General features: G+C 42.1%; 1 protein-coding gene across 4 annotated transcripts in view; it reads right to left on the reverse strand.

The window, feature by feature from the left end:
* The window catches only part of POSTN (periostin), a 99,431-nt gene that overhangs the window by 43,826 nt on the left and 41,499 nt on the right, over positions 1 to 14,106 (reverse strand). For all 4 annotated transcript variants that reach the window (XM_068267096.1, XM_068267098.1, XM_068267097.1 and 1 more), the window contains exons 3-5: positions 6,957 to 7,021; positions 5,349 to 5,506; positions 2,406 to 2,570 (exon numbers count right to left, since the gene is read on the reverse strand). In XM_068267096.1, the coding sequence (XP_068123197.1) occupies positions 2,406 to 2,570; positions 5,349 to 5,506; positions 6,957 to 7,021 (388 nt within the window). The remainder of the gene's footprint in view (positions 1 to 2,405; positions 2,571 to 5,348; positions 5,507 to 6,956; positions 7,022 to 14,106) is intronic.

The following is a 14,106-nucleotide window of genomic DNA, read 5'->3' on the forward strand; positions in this document are numbered from 1 at the left end:
TCCCTGATTGGCTAATTACTTCTGAGTTGCCTCGTAAGTATTGGACCAATCAGAGAATGCAGATGGTTATCGGAATACCACAGAAATTTTAGGCCAATCTCAACATTCGGGAATAGTCAGTAGTATGCTAGAGATGCCCCGAACCTCCGATGAACCGGGTTTTTGCATGGATGGTAAAGACACCAAAAGTCCTGGGGAAAAATCTGGATTTGACGCAAAGCAGCGTTTTAAGGGCAGCGTTTTAAGTGCAGAAATCACATTGAATGCTAAATTGCCGGCCTAAAGTGCTTTAAAACATCTTGCATGTGTATACATCAATCAGGGAGTGTAATTAGAGTACTGCTTCACACGGACACACCAAACTCACTGTGTAACGCACCACAAACAGCTGTTTGCGTAGTGACGGCCGTGCTGGACTGGTGCGCACCATGGCGAGAGTGCAGGCGATAGCGGTTTTCAAGCCCATATGGTCGGTGTGAGAAAACGCGGAAAAGCCGCCGCAAGTACTCAGAGTAAGGCGGCGGATTCCGCGTTCAACAAGGCGTCCGACGCGGCGGTTTTCCGCGCATGAGTCTACCACTAGCAGTATGGCTGAACGCGGGGAAGCCGCCGCATGCTCTGACAGCGGTGCGGCTGGTCCCGCGGTCAAACCGGCGAATACATTGCAACATGTGTCTGGGATGGCTGGGACTGATAGTCCACACAGGTTCAGAAGGATGCGCGCGCTCGTTGAGAGGCAGAGCCTTTATGACAGTCAGGCCGGTCAGCTGATGAATTGAGCAGGTTTCATTGGTCCAGCACTTAGGGGAGGCACTGGAGAGCGCTGGGGTATATATACTGGGTGCTGGTCATTTCTCTGGTGTCTGGTGTTGCGATCACTACGTGGTAGCACTCAGACCTTGTCAGTATCTGTGTTATTATTAGAGCAGTTGCCAAGGTGTTGATGATCAAGGAGCTCACACCTTAGTGTAGGAATCCTGTTAGTATCTGTGATATCTTCTGTGTTATTATCTAGACCAGTTCCTAGGTGTTGATGATCAAGGACCTCACACCTCAGTCTAGGGAATACCTTATGTGCTAGCTCTCAGACCTTAGCTAGATCCGACAGTGTGCCAGAAATGGCTGGAGCTGGGAATCCACACTGAGTCAGTTTCTTGATAGCTTAAAGTACTAATTGCATTGTGTATCTGTTATGACCTTCTGCTTTCCTGACTACTCTCCTGATCTCTGATTTGGTACTTTACTATATCTGATTCTCCGTTGCCAAACTCTGCTAGTCTCTGGATTCTGCACCTGCCTCCTGTCTCTGTACTTTATCTGTCCGTGTGTTTACGACCTGGCTTGTACGACCTCGAGAGCTATCTCTCCTGTTAGGAGATAGCTCGCAGATCTGTCAGTGACACTTCTCCATTAGTGTCACTCACGTCCTGTCCTTCCCACTTTCAGTCTGACTCCTCCCCGTGGAGAGTCCAGACTATGGAAGGAACCAGTCACCGAGCAGTATTCCTATCTGCTCTTGCACCTGTCTTCCAGGTGCGATCCTCAAAGTATTACTGTTGTACCAATACACTCTTATCACTCAGGTGTCCAGAGGTTAGAGATATATCTGATTATCGGTGATACTGCAGATCATCAATAATCTGGTATATATCTGCATTCTCGGTGATACTGCAGATCACCGGTAATCAGATCCTCTCTGTGTTACACCGATCGTTACAGTCGGGCTGTGGTAGCTGAATGACATCTTGTGATTGGTCTAAAATTACCACAGCCATCCGATTTTAACGTAAAAATTCTGCATTCTCTAATTGGTCCAATGCTTCCAGGTTCTGTGATTGGGCTAAATTTACATTGTGTTTAATTCGATTTCTGTGGATATCTTATTTTTGTTCTCTGATTTCTGACCGGAAAATAATGTGTAAATTTCAATTCCACGGAATCCACATCCCTGCCTGCTACCTCCTTCCTTAAGGCTGATTTCACACTGCAGATTAGCGTCAGCGGTGCGGCAGCCGCACTGCCAAAAAACAGGCCTTCAGGCATTACCACGTTAGTACACGGTATTCCATCTCTGGCATACGGCCAAGCAGGAAGTGACTCATGCTTGCTGCACCGTCGCCACCATCATTTTTAAAAATACATGCGTGGCCATAGACTTACATCACTTCCGACCGGACGCAGATCGCCACAGGGTAATGTAAGTCTGGAAGAGCGTTGGATAAGGCACTTCCGGTGTAGCGTACCGCAACGTGGGGAGTGTGAACTGCCCCATAACCTTTCACTAGGCTGCGGTAGCAATGCTGAAAATTGCCAGACCGCATTGTCCCCGGGGTTAAAGTGCTCTCAAGATTCTTTGTCTTTACCTAATACCAGGAAAATACGCCGGGAAGAAGTGGCAGACTCACCCCGTTGGTGTAGTGGTGAATCAGGAGAGGTTGATCATTGAACATGGATGTCACAGTCATTCCATTCTTCAGATCCTTGGTCAGCATCCTCCTGTCCAGCATGTGATAATGCAGAGCGTTCAGCAGCTCAATGTTCACATTGCTCAGCAGTGATGAGCGGATCTCCTAAAAAATAAAAGGGCCACAAGAGCAAATAAAACAAATGAATGGATTTTTATGGCGTTTAACTGATTGTTAATAAAGTCCAGACATATTAAAGCACATACGTTTTTCTCGTCATATATTCAGTGACTTGGCTAGATTTTAGCTGTGTCAGTAAAGAGCAAAAATGCCAATATTTTTTTTCGCATACATTTTTGTGAATATAATGTTAAATTTTCAATTTTTGAGCAAATATGCCATTGAAAATAAGTTTTGTTATTTTTCAAATTTTTTGTGCTTTTTGCGGTAAAGATTTACAGTTAAAATATCAGGTTTTCATGCTTTTTGCAAATTTTTGCAGTAAAAATATTTTTTGTTTTTTTTCAAAAAAAATCTCAAAATCGAAAATAGCATTTTTGATGCGAAAATGACTGACGAAAATCCACAATCAACATGGCAACACATTTGTGTACAAGGTTCTTGGTTGACTAAAGACTTTTAAAGCATCTGGCCATGGCCAGTAGACCCTTCACCAGCCAGTGCTGCCCTTATGTGCAGTAAAAGTAACAATGGAGGCTGCCATATTTATTTCCTTTTGAACAATGCACATTGTCTGGCTGTCCTGCTTATCCTCTGCCTTAAATGCTTTCAGTCATGGACCCTGAACAAGCATGCAGATCAGGTATGCTCTGACTAAAGTCAGGCTGGATTAGCCCAATGCTTGTTTTCACGTGTGTGATTCAGACACTACTGCAGGAAAAGAGATCAGCAGGGCTGCCAAGCAGGTATTGTTTAAAAGGAAATACATATGGCAGCCTCTGTATCCATCTCAGTTCATGTGTGCTTTAAGCTTCATACACATGTTGGCTGGAACTTGACTGAGGCAGCTGTGTAGTGTTGGTGTTTGAATTCTGTATTCGGGGACAGGGACACCTGTACGCACACTACTAGTGTTGGTGTGCAAACTCAGTATAGTGAATTCAACACATCCGTATTTTCTTGACTGTTGCTGTTCAGCACCGGAACCAGTGGTCAGGGTTAGGAGGAGATCATTGCCTTGCATGTCACATTGCACTTTACATGACCCCGATAGTACTTCCTTACAGTTTGGTGAACTCCTCTTGTCCTGACCCTGTCCACTCATTCGGGTGCTGAACAGCAGTGGTCAGGAGTATGCGGGGGTGTTTGCATTTACTATACTGAATTTGCACACTAGTGGTGTGTGTACAGGTGTCTCTGAAGTAACTTACACATCTGGCTAACTAGTTCTTTAAACAACGGAGAGTTGGTGGCATTGTATCTCCTTACTCTGCCTTCCGTAAGCCGCTCCATCATAAGCCGTGCCATTGTCCCTCCTCCCCTCCCTATAGAAGCAGTACACATTGCTCTGGTATAGCAGAATAACACATCTGCGCACGGTTTGTTCCTCACAAGGAACAGTAATGGTGTGTGTGTACACACCTTTACAGAGCTGTGCATTTGCAATCTTTTCTCATAACTCAGTCTGTGCCTCATCCCCTCCCAGTCCATGTAGCAGTCCATTTTGCAGCAACCCCATCCCAGGGACCTTGCTGTGGAATGCCAGCTCAACCTGCTTCTCCATCTTATTTATTGTTTTGAAGGGTTACAACTGGTGTCAGGTTTGAACAGCTGTATGAGTCATCACTAGGGAAATTTCCCATCGCCACCTGCCCTAGAGGCAGGAAGCTAGCATAAAATTCCTAGATGAAAAACCCATTTGACAAGTATTCCTATTCAAACATCGACTCTGATTTTGGTAACATTTTAAATGTTTCTGGTTTCCCATCACTTTCTATCCCAACTCCAAATATCACTGGAAGTAAGGTAAGTGTGTCTGGAGGGGACATATACAACACTGAAAACCCTATGGAGGTTGCCATTTTTTCCCATTCTGTCCTAATCTTCAAAACCTTTTAGACAGATTTGCGTTGGCCTGTTTGAGGTCAGATGCTGAAGTTAGCAAGACTTTTAGATGCAAGACAAAAAGACAAAAAGGGTAACCGTTAGGTACTATTTACTATGCCTCTCAGATGGTATATTTATAACTATGGGTTTTACAGGATAAGTGTATTTATAGCGTTCACTTATCAGACCTGACCACCTCTTTCCTAAAGCAGCCACATTTTCACCCAGGGCCCCTGGGCTGTATTCCTTGACCCCTGGGTCCCCCCCCCCCCAACTTTAACTGTTGCTCCCCAGGACCGCTCATAAGCCATAAGAAAAGTAGCATCTCACCGGTCCTGGTGGGGGCACTCCTCTGACAGTCCACGGCTTCGGGCTCACCATTTTCATCCACCGCTGGCTGCATCTTCACTGTGACTCTTAGCATGTTATTACTTAATAACATGTGCCTGGTCATGGAGGAGAGGCGACCCTGCAAGGCAGGAGTGCACAGAGCACAGACTGACTGAGGAGTGCATCCCCTGGGACACATGAGATGCTACTCTGCTGAAGACATTGCAGGGGCCACAGGGAGCAACAGTAAAGTTGGGGTGGGGGGAGAACTGGGGGGACCCAACAGTTGGCTCAGGACCCTGGGAACATTTCCAAGGTTTCCGTTATGGTAGTGCTGACCCTGACTTACCCTTTAATACATACCGTTCACAAAACATAAACACACAATAAACACACATAAACACTGAACAGTTAATTTTACATTTTCAATTGATGTGCTCTCACACAGTCAATCATGTCATTTTTCTTTGGTGTCTAATTATTGTGACCTAATTAATAAAGGAATGGAACCATATACACATTTAACAAAAAAAACTATTTACTTACGGGATCCAGTAAGTCCCATGCATCGTTACTGGGGGCAAAGAAGGTAAAGGAGCCAACGCCTTCAATTTCAGGTCTCAGTTCTGATCTATCAGAGTAGTCTTGTGTTGATGTGGCTCCCACAATTTTAAGAGTTCCATAGACATGGTCAATAGGAGCAACTGGTGCAGTAAAAGAAAAGAAAATATATCAGTGAAAACTCCCTGAAAACACGTCAACTACGACTCTTTTTTGTGGTGGATGGTAATCAATGGGGCCGCTAAGGGCATATATGTAAAAAGAACGCCTGGAAATTTTGGCATACAGAAAAAACAAATTATTGTTTTTTGCAACGGATTCAGTAGAATATCGGTAGCATTACCGAAAATTGTACTATTGCCTATCGTAACCTACCTCATCAACAGAACTCTTCACATTGCCAGATCTGTAAACGTGCCTACAAGCTTGACTGATCGACATTGTTATAAGTGGTAAAAATTTTTCAACTATCACCACTTTACTGTTAGGGTCTGTTTCCACTATGTCCGACTTACTGCGTTACCCCACATCATCAACAGGCTGCTCATTCAGCAAAAATATGCATCCCGCAACTGAATCCCTATATCCATGCATGGCACGGTTAGAGCAATTCAGCTGCGCTCTCGCATCACTGCATGTGCCAGCGTGTGTCTCGCAAGACGCACGCTGGCAGAGTGGAAACAGGCCTTCACTGTTTAACAGTACTTTCATGGTAGTCACTGTAGTTATTTTTATTTAGTATTTATATAGTGCTGACATCTTCCGCAGCACTGTACAGGGTATATTGTCTTGTCACTAAATGTCCTTCAGAGGGGCTCACAATCTAGTTTTTACCATAGTCATATGTCTATGTAGTGTATGTATCATAGTCTAGGGCCAATTTAGGGGGAAGTTAATTAATGTATTTGTATGTTTTTGGGGGTGTGGGAGGAAACTGGAGTGCCTGGAGGAAACCGACATAGACACGAGGACAGCATACAAACTCCATGCAGATAGTGCCCTAGCTATGGATTGGAATCGGGAACCCATCGCTGCAAGGTGAGAGTGCTATTCACTATCCCAACCTGCTGTATTTATAAAGAGACAGTATTAATGACCAAGCACTGACTGACAATGACTAAAATCCAACCCTTTTCTAATTACAGTGTTGATTTTTTTTTTTTTTAAAGTGGAGATCATATTTTAAATACCTGAGAACCAAAAAAATAAATAAATAAGAAGGAAATCTTTTTTTCTTCACTTTTTTCTTTTTAGAAATACTCCCCCTGTAAAGTTTTCTATCTTCCAAAAGATTTAGAACTATGTCCAGCCATTCTTAGGATTCATAGAGGCCATCTACTCTGCAGTTCCAGACAGGTGACAAAACTACTTCCTGTTTCACTCTCACTCTACCGTCCATATCCCTCTCCGATACCCAATACGATGATACTACAGACTAAAAAGCAAAAATAATTTAAGTTTTATGTTTACCTTACAATTTGCTTGCTGCACCTATACTATACCATAATTATACTATGATATATTCTAACACATGCTATACTCTAGCACACACAGTTATACATGTAGCATCAATGAGGATTTATTTTGTCATACCTGCAGGACATCCTTTTTGACCATTCATTGCCATGTATCCGGGGCAGCACTCATACAGGACAGTCCTGTGTAAAGAAAAAAAAAGGAATTTAACGAACTTCAGCCCATATTATCCAGAACGGAAAACATACAGAGCACATTTACTAAGAAATACCATGTTCATAAATGCATGATAACATTTAGTATAGAATTTCTTTCCAATACGCAATGTTCTTTGTTTTCTGGAAGTTCTTTTACTTAGGCCTGCAATTTAGCTGTAAATGCCACACTCTGGTCATTTAGATAATTTGCAGAGATAGAAAAAAGATGCTAGTCTTTTGCCACAGAGTTTATTTCAACACATGCTTTCCTTTTCTGCATTATTATAAGACACAAAACACCTTCAGTTAATCAATATTTTAAAAAAGTGAAGCCATAAAGCGATCTTATCAGTATGACACATGCGTTGCGGCCGCCTGTTGTGTGTGTGTCTGCTGCTGATCTATGTGTCACTGTGCCTTCTGTCAGCATTTTGTCAAATATTCCTGTTTGCAGAGTCATTACTAAATACTGAGGTTTGCAGTCCTAATATTTATGGATTCATGCTGTGCCAGCTCTTTATATCTGTGCGTGACAAATTTTGTTGTATTTCTTAGCTAGAGCATCCATGCAGATGCTGTTGAATGCCCCATATCAGCTGAGAATGATTGCAAAATGATCATCTCTAGTAGATTGCATGACTTGTGCATAATGGAACACAAGCCACCAGTGGCATAGCTAAAGGGCTATGGCCCCCAGTGCAAGTTTTACATGGGGCCCCCTCAAGCACTCTATACAGAACAATTGACATTGAGTGCCAAAAGCTGCCAAAAACAGCTGCAGTGTCAGAGAAATTTAATCAGGGGGAAAGGAAAAGTTTGTTAAAGAAACACTATCAAACCAAGAGTTCTAAAATGACAATGTACAAATAATGCAAAAGCAAAAGCTTTAATTCATTGTGTGTAGATTTTAGCTACGTTTGGAATGTCTCATTTGCAAAGGTATGAATCTCTGCATTCTGACACAGTGTAATATTGAAGCTGAGTATATGAAAAGCCTGTCAGGTATCAGGTTTCACACACTGTTTATGTTGCACATAAGATACATTTCCTCTGCTCTCTGCAGAGAGCTCAGTCAGAGACAGGCAGAGCTTTCTCACACACACACAGGGTTAACAGATGCACTGTGAGGGAATTCCCCCTCCCCTCATGGTTCACTCTGCCATCAGATTTGCCATTAGAAAAGTGTGAAAGGAATTAGATAACTGTAAGGGCCTGAGCCCACTAACGCAGTTGCTGAGAAGCGGACACAACTGTGTTAGTGGCCTCAGGCCATTAACAAAGAGATAAGAATTCAAATGTATACACTAGTACTTAGCAGCACTTCCCAAATATTTCCTCTCTCAATTGAAAAAAACATGATAATCAATATTTTTCCTTTAGGCTGGATCCACACTGTGCATTTGCTGAGCGCTTGTGATTGCTGAGCACTTTTAAAAAATCACCCCCATTCACTTTCATTAAAATCGAGGTAAAAATCAAGTAAAAATCGCTGCATATGCAATTTGCATGATCGTGGAGATTTTTACATGATTTTTACCGTAATTTTAATGTAAGTGAATGAGATTGTTTTTCAAAAAGCACTCAGAAAGTGCTCAGCAATCACAAGGGCTCAGCAAGCGCTCAGAAAAATGCTTATAGTGTGGATCCAGCCTTAATGATTACCACTATTCAAAGCACATATAAAGGTGATAATTATTAACATAACCCCAATGAAGAGCTAATACAGTGGCTGAAGGAGGGCCCCTCTGGTCCAGGGGCCTCGATGTGGTTGTATCCTCTGCACCCCCCATTGCTATGCCACTGCTAGCCACTAGATTACATTCAAAAACACAAGGCTAAGCGAATGAATGGACAGCACTAGGTACCATTGTTTATTATCATTCACATAAATGTCAAGCTTGATGGCAACATTTTCCATTGTCTCATCCCATCCTGGACTCTGCATGTAACGTTCAGGGTCCGGTAAGCGCAGCGCATCTGTATTCCCCTGTGGTGGTCAAAACGCGACGCATTTACTGAACAACGGGAAGTGCCGCTGAAGGTTGCTAAATGCTTTTTTGATAACTACCAGCCCTCAAATGAATGATATATTCACTTGTGCACTCATTCCAATTCATGTCAGACATTTTTCAATCTCTGCTGGTGTGAGCAGGATCTAAGCCAGATTCCATTATCCAACCAATAACTATGGAGCCAGCATTGCCACGTGAACAGCTCACTTGCAGTTTATCTAATTATGTCATAGCTAGACTTTATAAGATTCCATGACAAGTACCTCAAACTAGTAATTGCGAGCACAACATGTGCACTTCATTGTGAACGTTTCTCAGTGCAGTGTGAGACTTCACCACATTTGCAATATAAGCAAATAGCTTTTAAAAAAACATCCTTGGTTCATAACTGCATAATTGTTGTGGTTGAGTAAAAGATTGTGCTTAAACCACATAGCGGGCTGTTTTAAAAAAAAATGTTGATCAGCTGATCATTACTGTTTTCTACAAGGTAAGATGTTGCATCATAGCTCCTGCTCTTCTCCCTCATCCATAGCCAAGACAAATGTCCATGCTCTGAGGGCCCTTTTCCACTAGCAATCGCTAGCGTTCGCGCTGAACGCTAGCGATTGCGATTCAGCGAAAGAAAAAAATTCCCGGCGATTTCCCGACGTTTGCGATCGCGAATTTGCTATGCTATGTACTGCATAGCAAAATCGCGGCAAAAATCGCTCCGCTGCGCGATCGCGATCAGGTAAAAAACGAATCGCAGTAGTGGAAATGACCTACCGCGATTCCTATGTTAAAAGCAAACTGTAGCGATTTGAAAAATCACTAGCAGTTTGCGATTTTGTGATTCAGCCATCGCAAACGCCGTAGTGGAAAAGGGCCCTTAAGGTGTGTTCCCATGCGCTACAACTGTTGCTTGATGGGATCAGGACTTGATCCCTAGGGTGACAGTTCTGACCCTGAGGTCATACAAACGCTTCCCTCGTCTACAGCCAAGTGATGCGTGCTGTTGCTATGGTGAGGAGAGGAAGGACTGCACACTGTAATGCTGGATCCACACGGTGTGTTTGCGCACTCGATTTCCCGCTCAATTCCCGTTGATTCGTTTATTTCCTACATGTCCGATTTGGATTTCGATGGATCGTTAGGTCGATTTGGCATACTTTGCATGCGAATAAGCAGAATAAGATGGAGCAGCTTCGGGCCAATGAGATAAGGAGGGGGTGAGGGATGGTTGCTGTACCGTGCTGGCCACACCAGCTGTGGGAGGTGGCAGAAGGGTGTTACTCTGGACTCTCTTACTATGGATAGGGGGAAGGGGAAAGCAGTGATGAGGTAGGGCAGGCATGGGCAAACTTGGCCCTCCAGCTGTTAAGGAACTACAAGTCCCACAATGCATTGCAGGAGTCTGACAGCCACAGTCATGACTCATAAAGGCAAATGCATTGTGGGACTTGTAGTTCTGTAACAGCTGCAGGGCCGAGTTTGCCCATGCCTGAGGTAGGGGTTCCCACTTCCCATGAGATTTTGTTTTCGAACCTGATCCATGATATCCTTGTTGGACATGTTTTTGGGGTGTTTGGAGATGCCTTTATAAATAAATTCTACAAAGTATCAATGCAACAAAGAGAAGAAGACCTACCCTCAATATATTCTCATGAAATATTGAGGGCAGCACGGTGGCGTAGTGGTTAGCTCTCTCGCCTTGCAGCGCTGGGTCCCTGGTTCGAATCCCAGCCAGGGCACTATCTGCAAAGAGTTTGTATGTTCTCTCCGTGTCTGCGTGGGTTTCTTCCCGGGCACTCCGGTTTCCTCCCACATTCCAAAAACATACGGATAAGTTAATTGGCTCCCCCTAAAATTGGCCCTAGACTACAGTACTTACACTACATAATATAGACATATGGCAATGGTAGGGATTAGATTGTGAGCTCCTTTGAGGGACAGTTAGTGACAAGATATATATATATATATACACTGTACAGCGCTGCGTAATATGTTGGCGCTATATAAATACTAAATAATAATAATAATAATAATAATGAAATAAAAGCTGAGAATTGCAGATCATGTACTGTTTTCATAACAAGTCTTCTTTAAATACAAACAAAGCATGCAGCCAAAGTGGATCACATAACTCAAATAACTGTGAGTTAAGGCAGAGCATTTATATCCCATTGTTATTTTATTGCTGGAAAACATTCTTCATCATTTTACAAATATTTTTGCCTCCATGGAACGTTACACACTTTGTTAAAGGAAGGTGTTTAGAAGGTCTGGAGGGATTGGGTTGTACTGATAGCAGAGTATGCCAGAACTGCAAGATTAACATGTTCTCCTTTATTAAGAATGCAGAATGTAATAAACACCCATTTAGAAAGACCTCAGATGACCATCTATATAAAAACAATTCACTTTAATTAATTATTATCTTTGTTTGCTAAATGATAAACCAATCAGACCATATGAAGTAAAGACAACTAAATAAACTTGTGCCTGAGAATCTATTAGGCTTTGCTACTGTGCTTCATGGGTGCGGCTAGTAATGAACCCAAATTTTGCATAATCGCCATTTTGCATCATAATTTGCAATTATGATGCAAAATCATGATGCGAAATTTCAAGTAAATTTGTAATCCATATGATTTTTACACATATTCAGGAACTGTAATTTAGCAATTTTGCGTAATTTTGTGTTATTTCGTGCCACATTTAGCGATTGATAGCAAAGCTCCCATACCTGCTATCATCACCAAAATGTGTATGCATGTTAGGGAGTATAGTGGGAAGTTGGGAACAACGCAAAAAATAATTTCTCAAAAAGACCTTGAAGTATTTGAGAAAATTACATATTTGTGAAAATGTATGCAAAAGTTTACGTAATTGTAATTAGCAGATTATGACCATCACTACTGCCGGCAGGGCTGTGGAGCCTCTGTGTCACCATGGAAATATGAGGGTAGTGGGGCCAGCAGCACAAGCACTGTATCATTTAGAGAGAGACCTCCTGCATGCTGGATCAGAATTGAAAGTTCTGATATAAAGACGGAGCTAAGAGCTGGCTGCAGGCTAGATAAAAACTGGCATAAATTATAAAACTGGAAACAAATTTGTCTCTGAACAAACACACAGTGAAAGGGAGGCTGATATCAGAGTATCTGTTAGTTCTCATGAATTTATGAGTTAATGAACAGTTGGTCTTCACCCAACCACTGGTGAACTTCGTCAATGGTTCATCATCGTCACTCCACAGGCAAGATACAAATAAATAAATAAAGCAGGCACTCTTGCTTGGGAATATGTATGATATGCTATGTGTGTTGGATTTCATTCAGGTGACACAAGAGGACAGCGGTTTTAAGCCCTGGGCAATGGAGGGGACAAGGACATGAATTATCAAGAGCCCAGTGAGTGTCACCAGGGTACGGCATACAAGTAGTATCTATAGTGGTTACATTATAAGAGCAGTCTGAGTGACACTGCACCAGCACACAAAAATGCTTAAAAGAAAGAACAACAGAGGATTTGTTTTCTCTGGGAAGCTGTAGGAACTTTGCTTGCATTGTACAGTTTATGACCTAATTGCATTTCCTTTAAAGTGGATCCAAGATGAACTTTTACTCCTTGCATAATTGTGTTCCTTTCCTATTGTTTATAGGGCATTCCACAAGCTAAATACTTTTTTGTTTTTGTTTTAATACTCTAATTCCCTATAAACTACACAAGCCACGCCCACAGGTTTTCAGAGAGCCAAGGCACTTTCAGACAGTAGCAAGGGCTCATGGGAGCTCAGTCTGGGCAGGAGGAGGGGGAGATATTACTAGCCAGAGATTTCAGAGGCAGAGGGGAGGAGGGAGGAGGAGGGGGGATTAGGTTTTTTTGCTCAAGATGCAGATAAGCCTGCCTCTGTGTAATGTTTACAAACAACATGGCTGCTGTCATGGTATCACAGGAATAATCAATCATATTCTGTTAAAGCTGTTTGCAGCTAGATTTGCTGTGTAAACTATCTAAACTTTAGGTAACATATACAGTATAGACAAGTTACTTGTTATAGTTAGTTTTTCATCTCGGATCCGCTTTAAGATATTGGTCAATACAGCTATTTAATTGACTGCAGATTATATCTGTGGAAGCTACTCTTTAAAGGGAATCTGAAGTGAAAATAAACGTATGATGTAATGATTTGTATGTGTAGTGCAGCTTAGAAATAGAACATGAGTAGCACAGATATGAGTCTCATATTGTTTTCAGTACAGGAAGCGTTTAGAAACTTCACTTATGCAAAAGAGCTTCTCTGAGCTCTACGACTCAACTTGGGTTGACTACAATGCTCTTTTCTGAAGCACTTATCTCAACCTGTCTCTGTGGTTTTACTGTTAGGAAGTTCAAAGGTTCATTAGCTCTGCTCTGTTCCATAGTGTAAAATACAGAGTGAAATTTGTAAACTGCAAATATTAGAGAATGATACAATATTATAGAAAAAAAGCAATGTAGTTGAAAATTAAAAAAAAACATGAGACTTTTCTTTGCTACTAATTTTCTATCAATTATCCGTACTACACATACAATTCATTATATCATAGGTTTCTTTTCGCTTCAGTATCATTTTAAGGACTACATAGCGTAAACTTATTAATTATATTTTGAGGTTTCAAAGAAGAACACTAAAACATTTTATTGAACTAGGCATTGAATAAGAATATCACTCATTTGTATCTGTTTAAATGGTCAATAACTGCAATACTGAATAAAGGTTAGATTATCTGATTGTCTAAAGAAGTGAATATTACAGATGAATTACAGGTGTCAAGGTTTGGAGAGCAGGGCCGGGCCGAGGCAGAGGCGAGAGAGGCTCCAGCCTCAGGGCGCAGTGTAGAAGGGGCGCACAACTCACTTAGCTTTCATTCTTCTATTGTGTTTGAAGCAGAGAGAAATAAGAAAAGGGGACAACTTGCAGACAGTGACTGTAAGCCAGATAAATAGAGATTAAGGTGTTGGGAAGGAGGGGGGTTGGGGGCCCTGGGGCGCCTCTTAGTCTAATAGCAATCATTGTGTGACAGCTGGGGT

Source organism: Hyperolius riggenbachi, chromosome 2 (genome assembly GCF_040937935.1).
Source record: "Hyperolius riggenbachi isolate aHypRig1 chromosome 2, aHypRig1.pri, whole genome shotgun sequence".
In the NCBI taxonomy this organism is placed as follows: domain Eukaryota; kingdom Metazoa; phylum Chordata; class Amphibia; order Anura; family Hyperoliidae; genus Hyperolius; species Hyperolius riggenbachi.